Raw genomic sequence first — 12,889 nt, 5'->3', positions numbered from 1 at the left:
GTCGGGGAAGATCCCACATGCCACGGAGCAACTAAGCCCGTGCACCACAACTACTGAGCCTGTGCGCCCACAAGCCACAACTACTGAAGCCCGTGTGCCACAGCTACTGAAGCCTGTGCGCCTAGAGCCTGTGCTCCACAGCAAGAGAAGCCACCACAATGAGAAGCCCGAGCACAGCAACGAAGAGTAGGCCCCGCTCACCGCAGCCGCAACTAGAGAAAGCCCACGCGTAGCAACGAAGACCCAACGCAGCCAAAACTAAATTAATTAATTAATTAATTAAAAAAAAAAGAAAAGAAACCCTGTGGTATTGGACTACAATCTGAGGTCTATCAGTATAAAGGCATTTTTAAATATATATACATCTATGTCAGGGAAATATCAATGTGCGTATACATGCATGGTTACACACGTGTATCATTCTTAGCTCTGTCCAGTGAGGGGAACTAGAAGCACTAACACCACAGTAGTAGCCCAGGACCAGATCTTGGTTTCGAAACACCATTCTCCAATAAAAGGAACCAGGGCTCCTTGGAGAAGTCATTGATTCTACAGCTGAGGCAGGGAAAAGAGAAGATGAGTCTGGAACATCTTGTGATGTCAGAAAGTAAGGAGGTGCTCAGAAAAAGGTGGGGGTTTGTTCCAGGGGGAGTCAACCTGAAGAAACTCCAATGGCCAAGGTGGTACCATCTGAGCCCCAAAATAAACAATAAAAAAAGTAGATTAAAATCTGTAGAATGAAATATATTTTCCCTGAGTCCAAAAAAATTTTAAAAAGAATTAACAAACAGGGGAGCAGGGACAGCTCTTCCTTCTAGAAGAATTCCAAGAACGAATGGAGAAAGAAAGAGGGAAACACAGACTCGCCACTAGAAAACCACAGCAATAATGGCTGCAGGCAAGATCCACCGACAGATGCTACGGTTACAGGCAAAAGCTTGAGGAAAAACAGGATTTTCGGGACTTCCCTGGTGGTCTAGTCGTTAAGACTCTGCGCTTCCACCGCAGGGGGCAAGGGGGAACTCTTGCATGCCACGTGGTGTGGCCAAAGAAACCCCAAACAAAAAACACAGGATTTTCCTTGTCTCAATCAAAGTATCTCCCCCAAAATATCAGTCACAAAGGAGGTAACAGTAACTCTACAGTGCACAAATCCAGCAGACATCACCTAAACCAAGTGATTCAGGTCAATATCATGAACCGTCATTTCTGTGGTATTCCTGCCTCAATCAATGTATGTCCTCAATCCAACATGAGAAAAGATCAGACAAATCCAAACTGAGAGACATCTGACAAAATTACAGTCAACACTTTAAAAATATCAAGGTTGGGACTTTCCTGGTGATCCAGTGGTTAAGAATCCGCCTTCCAATGCAGGGGAAATGGGTTCGACCCCTGGTCGGGGAACTAAGATCCCACATGCCTGGGACAACTAAGCCTGTGCGCTCTAGAGCCCACGCACCACACCTAGAGAGCCCACCTGCTGCAACTACTAAGCCTGCGCGCTCTGGAGCCCATGCACCACATCTACAGAGCAGCCCAAGTGCCGCAAGGAAGAGCCCACATGTCGCAACTAACACCTGACATAGCCAAATAAATAAATAAATATTTTTTAAAATATATCAAGGTTATAAAATACAAAGAAAATTACAGACTGCACAAAACTAAGGAGAAATAACAAGTAAATGCAATGTGGGATCCTAGATAGAATTGTGAATAGAAAAAGGACTTAGTGGAAAAGGGTGAAATTCAAATTAGTTCATAATATTGTACCAATGTTAATTTCCTGGTTCTGATAACCGTATATTATGTAAGATAATAACATTGGGGTAGCTAGGTGAGGGATATATGGAAACTCTGCACCAGTTTTGCAACTTTTCTGTGGGTGAAAAATACAAAATTTTTTAAAACAGATTCACTACCACGAGTGATGGGAAAAGAATTTGATCTGATATAAAGAGAGTCTACTGTTCACTGGCTCTACAGAGTTTAACTATGTTAGTATTTTTAAGGTATGTGACTTTTAAATTTTAAGTCTGGATCACTAATAAATAGGGCTTTTCTCGCAGTATGCTTTGTGACGTGAACTATCAATGGTCAGCAACATACTATGAATCACTCTGCAGAAGAGAGACAACAGAGAGAAAAAATAAACAGAGGCACAGCAGGCTAAGTTTTCCAAATTGTTTGTACAAGGCAAACAAACGTCCCAATCTTGGAAAAGCTACCTAAACCCTCACAGTGGCTATAAGAGGGCTCAAAGCCAACTGCCACCCCACATCTCTGTGTTTCACGGACAGCCTCAGTCAAATCAACCACTGCTCTAAAGGTTGCTAAGAGCGTATCATGTAAGCAAATGTGACTCCTCTCTGCTTTTCTGGATACCCGTAATCTTAGCCACTTCTCAAGAGACTCACACCTTGGTTTTTCTCCAGGCTCATCCAACTTTCTATTCCGTTCTTATGACGTCACTTACTTGAGCGAAAGAGCTTCCAGGTGAGCCAGCCCTCCTCCTTCACAAGGCTCTCTAACTTCTGTTTACTGGCCACAGCCCCCCGCCCCCACGGGAGACAGTGGCTGCCTCTCCTCAGATGCTCCTGTTTGACAAGCCTGCACCTGGTCGTGAGATATTCATGGACTCCTGGAGTCTGGCCATAAAGCTTTCCTGATGCAGAGTTCAGCATCTAAGGGACAGGATGATTCCTCCTGCAGGGGAACAACTTCTTCTCCCTAGGCCAGCTACTCAAGTAAAGAAAAGTCTTGGATTCCAGGCAACTTAGCATCCAGGCAAGCAGTCTGACTCGGATGCATAACTCACAAAACAACCAGCAGCAAGACCCAGTTTAATCTATTCAAGATGTGGGTGCCTCTTTCCTGAAAGGATTTACGAAACAAGGGGAAATGTCTATCCTATCTATTACAGAACCCTCCAGCATATTAACACAAATGGTCAACACATTTTTTTAAATGTATCAAATGTTATTAAGGCTATGAGATAGAAGATTCAATCACAGTTATGCAGAGAACTCAATACAATTATTTTTACCTTCTAGATTCTTCTAATTAAGGAATAAAACGTTTCAAACACTAGATTGTTTCTCACCATATTCTTTAGTTTTTTATTCTGCTTCTTATTGGTTTTGAGAATAATAAATATTGGTTCCATGGAGCCACATAAGGCTGTCACTGTATAATCCTCCCCTGCGTTTTACAAGAAATGTTTTCTAAAAAAGTGGTTTGGATATAATTCCACAATCACGATGTCACACTAAGCGCCTTATAACAACAATCTGTCTTTATGAAGTGCTAACTTCTCCCTCCAGACCAGGTAAACAATCTAAACGTGACCAGATGATTAATGTGCAATGAAACTGGGCATTTCACCTTAAATGTTATGTTCATGAAATGAGTTAAAAAGTCTGGTTCACTTACCGAATTAGCAATGGCATGAATGACTCTAGAAAACCCCACAGCATCATTCAGTTCTTCCTAATTTAAAAACAAAACAAAAAAACCAGTATTGACGTATACATATTGCTTATTTGAACGGGTTAAAATCTAGGCAAAAAAAAAAAAGACTGAAGTTTTATATGGAGTTAGATAGCTTTAGTTTCACATGCTTTGTGTCTATCACCCCAAACAACTGCATCTGAAATGACCTATGCACATACCTTTCTTCTGTTTTAAAATGAGCAAAGTGGCAAATTATTCATTAGTTACTAAAATAACAGTGCTAGGGTTTACCCATCACTTCCCATCGACTGTTGAAATTTCCTAGTCTCTCAAGTTGCCTTAGAAACACAAACTTTTAAAAGCTGCCACCTGCTGGCCAAACTCAATACTGAATTCAATTCTGAGGTGACCCACCCAGCAGCTGACTGTCAAATCAAGAATGTTCAGACTCTTTTTTCCTGGTCAAATGCATTTTTATAAAATTTTTAAAGCACAGCACTGAGACTCATCCCCATTCAGTTTCTTCTCTCCTGTTTTATTCCCAATGCACTTAAATGGGCTCAATTTCTCTCCTATCTTGAAACCCTTTCCTTTAATCTGAGCTCCACGCAACCACTCTCCTTCTTGTCCCTTCACAGCTAAATTCCTTAAAGACTCCTCTCCACTCACTAGGTCCAGTTCAACTCCCAGGGACCCGCAAGCCCCCTGCTCCCCCACTTCACCCTCACTGAAGTTGCTCACCTCTTTAAACTACTCTCAAGTCTAACAAGCGTTGGCAGGGATGTGGAGAAATTGGAACACTTGTGCCCTGTTGGTGGGAATGTAAAGTGGTGCAGTCACTGTGGAAAAGTGTGGCTGGTCCTCAAAAAATTAGAAACAGAGCTACCATACGAGCCAGCAATCCCACTCCTGGGTATGTGCCCCAAAGAACTGCGAGGACTCAAAGAGATACTTGTACACCCATGTGCAGAGCAGCATTATTCACGAGAACCAAAAGGTAGAAGCAACACAAGTGTCCAACAGCGGATAAACGGATAAACAAAATGTAGTACATACGATATTATTCAGCCTTTAAAAAGAATGGAAATTCTGTCACATGCTACAATACAGATGAACCTAAATGACATTATGCTAAGTGAACTAAGCCAGTAACAGACAAATACGGTACGGTTCCACTTACATGAGGCACCTAGAGCAGTCAAATTGACAGAGGCAGAAAGTAGAATGGTGGTTGCCAGAGGATGGGGGATGGGGGAATGGGAAGTTATTGTTTAATGGGTACAGAGTTTCAGTTTTGCAGGATGAAAGGAGTTCTGGAGATGGAAGTTGGTGACGGTTGCACAACAGTGTGAATATATTTTACAGTACAAAACTGTACAGTTTAAAATGGTTAAGATGGTAAAGTTTATGTTATACATTTTACCAGAATTAAAATTATTTTAACTTTTTAAAGAATGTTCTTTAAAAAAGAAGAAAAAAACCTACTCCCAAGGCTAAACCCAATGGCTATGTCTCAGTCCTCATTCTACTTCTCAAGAGCATCAGACCCTGTCAACATCCCCTTCTTCAAACACTCTTCCCCTTGGCTGCTGTGTCACAATAACCTCAGGCACATTTTTGCACTTCTGCCCATCACTCAGATGCTGGTGGTCCTCAGGATCCGACCCTGGGCCCTCTGCTCCTTCCTCATGCATATGATAGGTGCTCTCATCCTGTCCCGGTCTCTCTGCCAACAACAACAAAGTCCAGCCCTTACCCCTCTCCTGCACTCCAGCACGACAATCTGCTGACAGGACACCAATGCTCAGATGCCCCCAAAACATCGAAAACCTCATCTGCTCAAAAGCAGAATGTAACACCTTTGTCCACTATAGGGGTACAGCCCTACCACGGTATCCTGGTGACCTTGCACATGTCCAGATAGTCCACGCAGGCAAAGGCTTGAGATGTAACTAATGTGCATCTGGATGGAACACCCCAGGAGAGGATGGGAGGCCACCTCCCTCTGTCGCCTGGGAGGCTGTCATGAGACAGTTTCTCACTGCTGCCCAGGTTCTGATGAGGCCTGGGGCTTCCTGCCCCACCGCCTTTTCAGAATACAGCTACAGAGTATGAAAGCACTTAGCCGCAGTCTAGAGTTGGCTGCTCGGCGATGGGGCATCCACAGCTCACTCTGCAGTCACCTGGCCCCTTTTGTTTCAGTGCTGTCTTTTTGGTTTGTGGGACAAGCACCACGTGTAGCTGTCACCTTCTCTAAGTCATAAACTGTCTAAATCTAACAGAGGCTTGCTGTGTCTTTCCTGGTTGCATTAGTCTGATGTGGCCCTGCTTTATGCATGGGTGAGCTGGATGTCCACCCTCGCCCAAACCCACTCCTGGCCTCCTCCACCTGCGCCCCCCCACCAACACCACTCCGCCACCCCATCTAAGTGGACTGATGTCAGCCTGCCCAGCTGCCCAACTTCCTGGCCTGAGCATCTTCTTTCTTCTGCCTTCGTCTTTCACCACCCACATCCAATCACAAATTCCACTGACGTTACCTTCTAAAGATGGCCAGATTCCACCTAAACTGCTACTAACTTTCCTATTCCAGGACACTGACATCTCTTAGCTGGTTACTCCGCAGCTGAACTGGTCTCCCTGCCTCCAGACTTACTCGAATCCCATCTCCAGAGGACAACCAGGGTGAGGTTCCAACGATGCAAATATGACCATGCATCCTAATCTGTCAAATCGTATCACCTAAACTTTGTTTTAGGAAAACTAGTAACTGTGCCTGAAGTTAGACACAGCAAGATTAGTTAATGGGCTGTGAAGCTCAGTGACACACAATCTAAATGATAACCACTAATTCCTTCTCCAAGACTGCTTCATGGAAGTGAAGACTGGTCAACCATGATGCCAGCCTCACTTTGTTGGCTGCATCTAATTACTTAACCTTAGGTTCCCCTCATTCTCTTCCAGGTTTTGCTACCAATTCGATTCTTCTCTAGTAGAAAAATATTCATTAAATTGAATCTATCACAGGATCTACAACTCTGTAGCCATTTCTCACCCAAAGGAAATGAACATAATCCAATCACCTGTTCCTTAGCGTGTTTCTGCTGCTCTCTTCTTTTACGTTCTTCTTCATCTACTTTGCTGATAACAATATAGCGCTCTTTCTAAAAGACATAAAGCAGATATACAATTTTCTGGAAGCTACCTGACCCCTACCCCCCAAAATTCAGATTCTGCTACCAGGAGAAGTACAATTTTTCTCACTGCACAGTCCTTCATGGGCTAAACACACTGAAAGTATTTTGAAATGCCACCAAAAGTTGAGTTGATGCTTTACAAACCAAAATTCCACCTCCGTGTTTCTGTGACATTTTCCCATGGTTTATTAATCACCCCAAAAGACAATTATAAATATCAACAGACTGTGAGAATAAGACACTCCATAATGAACACTAAGATGCTGCATTTGAACATGAATTTCTAAATAGTTGTTTTTAAAATAATTTCTATATAATCTATAAAAATGTTGAATCACTATGTTGTACACCTGAAACTGTAATATTGTAAGTTAACCACACCTCGATAAAAAAATTTCTACATTTCATTAACATAAGAAAAAAATCCTGGGGAATTCCCTGGTGGTCCAGTGGTTAGGCTTCCAGGCTCTCACTGCCAAGGGACCAGGTTCAATCCCTGGTCGGGAAACTAAAATCCCACAAGCCGTGTGGTATGGCCAAAAAAAAGGAAAAAAAAAAAAAAATCCTGGATTTTCTGGTAACTTGTCAGATAACCAGCACCTTCTTTCTCACATACTGCATTTTGTATCAACCAAATATACTACAAAACCTCCTGTGTCAAAGTTTGAGATTTTTCTTCTAGCAAGACTTAATTTACTTAATCTCTTATTTAATTAGACATCTGACTTAACAACAAGAACTAAATTCTAAAATTCTGTAGAAGGAACGCACTATTAGCTCACCATCAGCCCACCTTTACCCATCACAGTTCTATCACTGCACCCTGGGAGTACATGATGATAGCTATGTTTATGCCCCAGATTCTAAAATTTAATTTTACTTGGCCACATAACAGGAAGCAATTATTACATGGATACCATGTATATCAGCTTTCTGTGAGGATTAAGAACATGTACTAACATTTGCATACTTTCAAGTTTACAAAGCATGTTCACTTCCATCTACCCACTTGATAACTATCTTTTAAAAAGCTGTGAGATAGGTATAGCTCATTACCATGCTCATGCCCAATGCACAAATGAGGAAAACGAGGCTGGCAGAGGGGAAATGACTTGCCCAGTGTCACCCAGTTCATATGTAGCAGAGCCAAGGAGTAAACTCTGACTTTCAACTGCTCGATTTGATTGCATTTTGCATTTGCATATTGTTGCATGGGTTTCATGCGTTTGATGTTGGCCCTGGATAATTCTTGAGGTTACCTTTTCAGTTTCTAAAGTCTCAACATGAATGCCTTTGGGATACCTAAAGAAAAGAAAGAAAACATGACATCAGTAGATGAGACAATAGCTAAAACCCTAAGTATTTTAAAAACAACTACATAGCCATAATTTCATTAAGTTTTATTAAGTATGAAATAAATACCACTACTAGGAAGACTTTAGAGTAATTTCAGCTGCTAAATGTTTCCCTCTCTCTCCTCTTAAAACACAGGAATGTGGGCTTCCCTGGTAGCGCAGTGGTTGAGAGTCTGCCTGCCGATGCAGGGGACATGGGTTCATGCCCCAGTCCGTGAAGATCCCACACGCTGTGGAGCGGCTTGGCCCGTGAGCCATGGCCGCTGAGCCTGCGCGTCCGGAGCCTGTGCTCCGCAACGGGAGAGGCCACAACAGTGAGAGGCCCACGTACCGCAAAAAAAAACAAAACAAAACACAGGAATGTAACTGATTTCAAATTAATATTTTTAGGACTTAGGCATCTTCTGAAATGTCAGGCATCCCGTAATACAGTCAACTCATTACTACACTGTCAAATCTTGCTTCTAAATATCACAATGTTTACTTCCTAAGTAAAATTCTGAAGGTCTCTTTGGATGATCTGGGGCATGCACAGGGGAGACGTGAGATGAGTAACTCTGCTGTAATCTGGCACAGTAGTTTCATCTGCCCAGGAGAGGAATCTGGAACGCGGGTGGAGTACGTGGCAAGGATAACGTGAGAGGAAAGGAGCCTGGTCAAACAACAATGGCCCTTTTCCTGTTTTGGTCAAAGTAAATTCCCAGTATACATGCCACTGGCAGACTCTAACGAAAGAACAAGAACCCCAAACAAAGTCAAGTGCAAACATCCATCTGTCTAATCCTGATACTCAATTTTTGAGTTAGAGATCCACTTGAAAATATAATTAAACCAACAGAAACACCGCCAGAAAAATACACACACACAGTTTTGGATGTTGTTTCAGGGGATTCATAGGCCTCCTGAAACCTACCCATGGCCTAACCCCTGTTTTAGAAAAAGCATTCACCTGAGTATTTCCCAGGTCTTAAAACCAAATCTTTACCATATATTGATACCTTCAAAGAACAAAAACACTACACATCCAGAAGTTAATGGACAGGCCAAAGTGACAGTTAAAAGAAAATTGTAAAGGCTTTACAACATCTACTAAGAAGGAATAACAAGGAAATAAATTAAGTGGGTATGAAATAAATTAAGTGGGTATTCAACTTAAGAAATTAGGGGAAAACAATAACAAAATAAAGCACTGCCCAAGAACACGGATGGTCAAATCACCAAGAACTGCAGAATATCAAAAATGAAATAAGAGCTAAAAAATTACATTTAGTTTTTAAATCCTGGGTCCCTCACAGAACTCTCGTGTATAATATAAACACTTACTTCCAGCTCAAAGTCTGATAAATTAGTTTTCTTTGGAACCTATAAAAACAAATGAAAAGGTATTAATTTTGGCTCATTAAAGGAAAATTCAAACTGACCAAGCACTGGTTGGGAAAGACATTTAATTTTTTTTTTTTTTTTTTAGAAGATGGATTTGGGATTTCCCTGGTGGCACAGTGGATGGGAAACTGCCTGCCAGTGTAGGGGACATGGGTTCGATCCCTGGTCCAAGAAGATCTCACATGCCACAGAGTAACTAGCCCGTGCGCCACAACTACTGAGCCTGCGCACCACAACTACTGAAGCCTGCGCTCCTAGAGCCCGTGCTCTGCAACAAGAGAAGCCCACGCACTGCAACAAAGAGTAGCCCCCGCTTACCGCAACTAGAGAAAGCCCACGTGCAGCAACAAAGACCCAATGCAGCCAAAAATACATTAAATTAAAAATAACAATGATAATAATAATGGATAAAATAAATAAATAAAGATGGACTGAAATTTTTTTAACTTTTTATTTCATATTGGAGTATAGTTGATTAACAATGCTGAGTTGGTTTCAGGTGTAGAGCAAAGTGATTGAGTTATTCATATACATGTATTTATTCTTTTTCAAATTGAGAAAAATATTTAATTTTTAAAGGAGACTTCATCAGAAGTGACAGGTAATGTGCAAACAAGAGCAGACAGGATGTTTGAGGTGGGAGGATTCCTCACCACTTTTCTTCATCGAAATGCTCTTTATTATTATTATACTGCCTTTATAGAAGAGGCAGAAGTTCTTGTCTAACCAAGGTATTACTTCCTGTGGCTGTATGAAGAGTTTTAAGTAGACAGATGTATTAAAACACTTCTGTGAAGCTAGTCACAAAGTAAAAGGAAGGAAAGCAGGCTGTTTCAGTCACTGACTCTATGAAACACTGATGTTTTTTACTGCAGAGAGAAATTAAAAGGATAGGAGTAGGGCTGCCCTGGTGGCGCAGTGGCTGAGAGTCCACCTGCCGATGCAGGGGACACGGGTTCATGCCCCGGTCTGGGAAGGTCCCACATGCCGCGGAGCAGTTGGGCCCATGAGCCATGGCCGCTGAGCCTGCACGTCCAGAGCCTGTGCTCCACAACGGAAGAGGCCACAACAGTGAGAGGCCCGCGTACAGCAAAAAAAAAAAAGGACAGGAGTAGCCTGACAGTAAATTCTGCTCTTCTGAAGCCTTTATGTATGAAGCACAAGTCGAGGCTACAATAATGATGCCACTCTTGAGCATGACTTAAAGCAAAGGTGCACAACAGTTTTCTCCCCTCCAGGATGGAACAAAGCATTCATTCAGTGTCCCTATATACCATGGTCCCAATTCTGTTAATGCTAAAGTTAGTGCTGAAATATTGGGAACATACCTATAATAAAAAGACTATTTATGAAAGCATTTTTAAGCAACCAAATGGAGCACATGCCAGAAATCATCTACCTTTCCAAAAAAAGTACACATGAAAATATTCAGGGCAACTGACCCAGTACATGGCTCTAAATCCAAGTTCTTGTTTTCTTCACTTTGTAATAAATCTTCTATTTTCTCTCTGAGGAATTAGAATAAAAACATGACCATCAGCATCATTAAGGAATGAAGCTGTCAACCAGCAGAATCATCATACCCAAAAGCAATCCAAATACAAGAACATACGACACTGTAATTCTACCAAATCATGTTATAACTTTTTAGTTCAGTAAGGCTTAAAGAAAAATACTTTATTTTGGCATTTGTTGCTGTTATTAATGAGTTCTCAACAACTTCTCCAGGATTCAGCAATACAAATGATTTGCATTTTTACTTTCCTAGTAAAGCAGTTATACTGACAGCTAAACAGAGCAAAACCAGATGCTCCTCCGAGGGCACGTTTGCTTGTCAGAAACTTCACTGCAAGAGAAAAAAACATGGATGTGTTGCAAATATCTGGATGGGCCTCTGCTTTCATGGGGACTGGACGGTGGCTGTCAGGCCCGTGGTCCACGCAGGTCTGACCACTTGGCCAAGATAGTCTCTTGCCTGGTGACACATGGGAAGTCTAAGTACGGTATACAGAACTCGATTTACAGTTGACAGCTGTGACACAAACTCAGATACACCACAGCTAAATCCTGCCCCTCAGACATCACACCTCTGTGTGCACTGTGCACGTGAAGCACGAGCCTGAGATACAGACGTCAGCCCTGCTCCAAGACACGTGACTCAACACACGTTTGGTTTCAGTTTAGGAACTTACACCACTTGGTCAATAAACTTCTTCTGATCCTCAGGAATCGTCACGGGACATTTTGAGGTGTTAGGAGACGTGTACGACAAAGCGCCTGCGCCGTTGGACTGTAAACGTTTTTCATCATACTGCTCTCTTAACTGTCTTTCTTCTTCCTGGTTTAAGTATGGAATTCCTGAACAGAATTTTTTAAACAATGCATTAGCAGAAGTAACCATTTATCATAAAAATTTTGTAACAAACCAAGGTGTCTAAACGACTCAGGAAAGACCATATTTAACTACAGCTCAAAAAAATCAATGGAAAAAACAAATGATTTTGAAATGTGTTTGTCTATTCATTCACTCCATTCACTCGTTCATTCATTCTCCTTTCAACAAACTGATTTGGCTCTTACGCTGTGCCAGGCACTGTATCAGGCACTAGTGAGCTAACAGTGAACAAGGTAGACTTGTCCTGCTCTGTAGTGAAGCGAATGACCTTAGGTTGACCAGAGAAGGCCACCAGGAGGGAAGACCTCAGGGTAAGAATGAATCAGACATGAAGGAGCTGGGGGAAGAGTATTTCAGGCAGGGAACAAGCATAAATGCCCAGAGGATGGAAAAGGCTTGGACTGTTCCAGAAACAGCAAGGAAGCATAAGCAGGAGAATGGTGTAATGTCAGGTTGGAGAGGATGGGGCAAGATTACATAGCCCCTTACAGGCCACGTAAGAATTTACTTTATTCTACGAGCAATGGGATATCATCAGGTTTTAAGCAAGATAATCACATTATCTGCTCCATGTTTTTAAAAGATCATCTGGACTCCTGTGAGAGGTGAAGTAGGGAGGTCAGATGGAAGGAACTGTCCACTGCAGATGTCCAGGCCAGAGACAACCGCTTAGATCAGAGGTCAGCAGACTTTTCCTTAAAGGGACAAACAGTAGATGTTTTAGGCTTGAGGGCCATACCGGGATCTCTGTTGCAACTACTTAACTCTGACCTTTGTAACATGAAAACAGCCACACAATGGGTAAATGAATGGGTATGGCTGTGTCCCAGTAAAGCTTTATTTATAAAATAGGCAGAAGGTCATAGTTTATAACCTTGGCCTAATCTACAGAGATGGAGAGAATGATTCTACAGATAGGAGAGCTAGAACTTGCCAACATACTGTGGGTGAGGGAGAAAGGGAAGGGCAAAATAAAAAACGACATCTAACTATTAGGTTTAAGCAGTTGGGACAACAGTAGGGCCACTTACTGAAGTGGGGAAAACTAGGCAATGAATAGACTTAGGGCCCAAGGGGTGAAAATCAAAAGCTACCTCCTGGATATA

General features: G+C 42.1%; 1 protein-coding gene across 5 annotated transcripts in view; it reads right to left on the bottom strand.

Annotated features, from left to right (window-relative positions):
* The window catches only part of PARN (poly(A)-specific ribonuclease), a 163,208-nt gene that overhangs the window by 134,270 nt on the left and 16,049 nt on the right, over positions 1 to 12,889 (bottom strand). For all 5 annotated transcript variants that reach the window (XM_024744568.1, XM_024744566.1, XM_024744565.1 and 2 more), the window contains 6 exons: positions 11,581 to 11,746; positions 10,831 to 10,896; positions 9,329 to 9,367; positions 7,910 to 7,952; positions 6,537 to 6,617; positions 3,433 to 3,489 (listed from right to left, as the gene is read on the bottom strand). In XM_024744568.1, coding sequence (XP_024600336.1) covers positions 3,433 to 3,489; positions 6,537 to 6,617; positions 7,910 to 7,952; positions 9,329 to 9,367; positions 10,831 to 10,896; positions 11,581 to 11,746 — 452 coding nt within the window. The remainder of the gene's footprint in view (positions 1 to 3,432; positions 3,490 to 6,536; positions 6,618 to 7,909; positions 7,953 to 9,328; positions 9,368 to 10,830; positions 10,897 to 11,580; positions 11,747 to 12,889) is intronic.

Source organism: Neophocaena asiaeorientalis, unplaced genomic scaffold, assembly GCF_003031525.2.
Source record: "Neophocaena asiaeorientalis asiaeorientalis breed wild unplaced genomic scaffold, Neophocaena_asiaeorientalis_V1.1 scaffold91, whole genome shotgun sequence".
NCBI lineage: Eukaryota > Metazoa > Chordata > Mammalia > Artiodactyla > Phocoenidae > Neophocaena > Neophocaena asiaeorientalis.
Note: the sequence above shows the minus strand (reverse complement) of the source record. Positions and strands in the feature narration are given on the sequence as shown.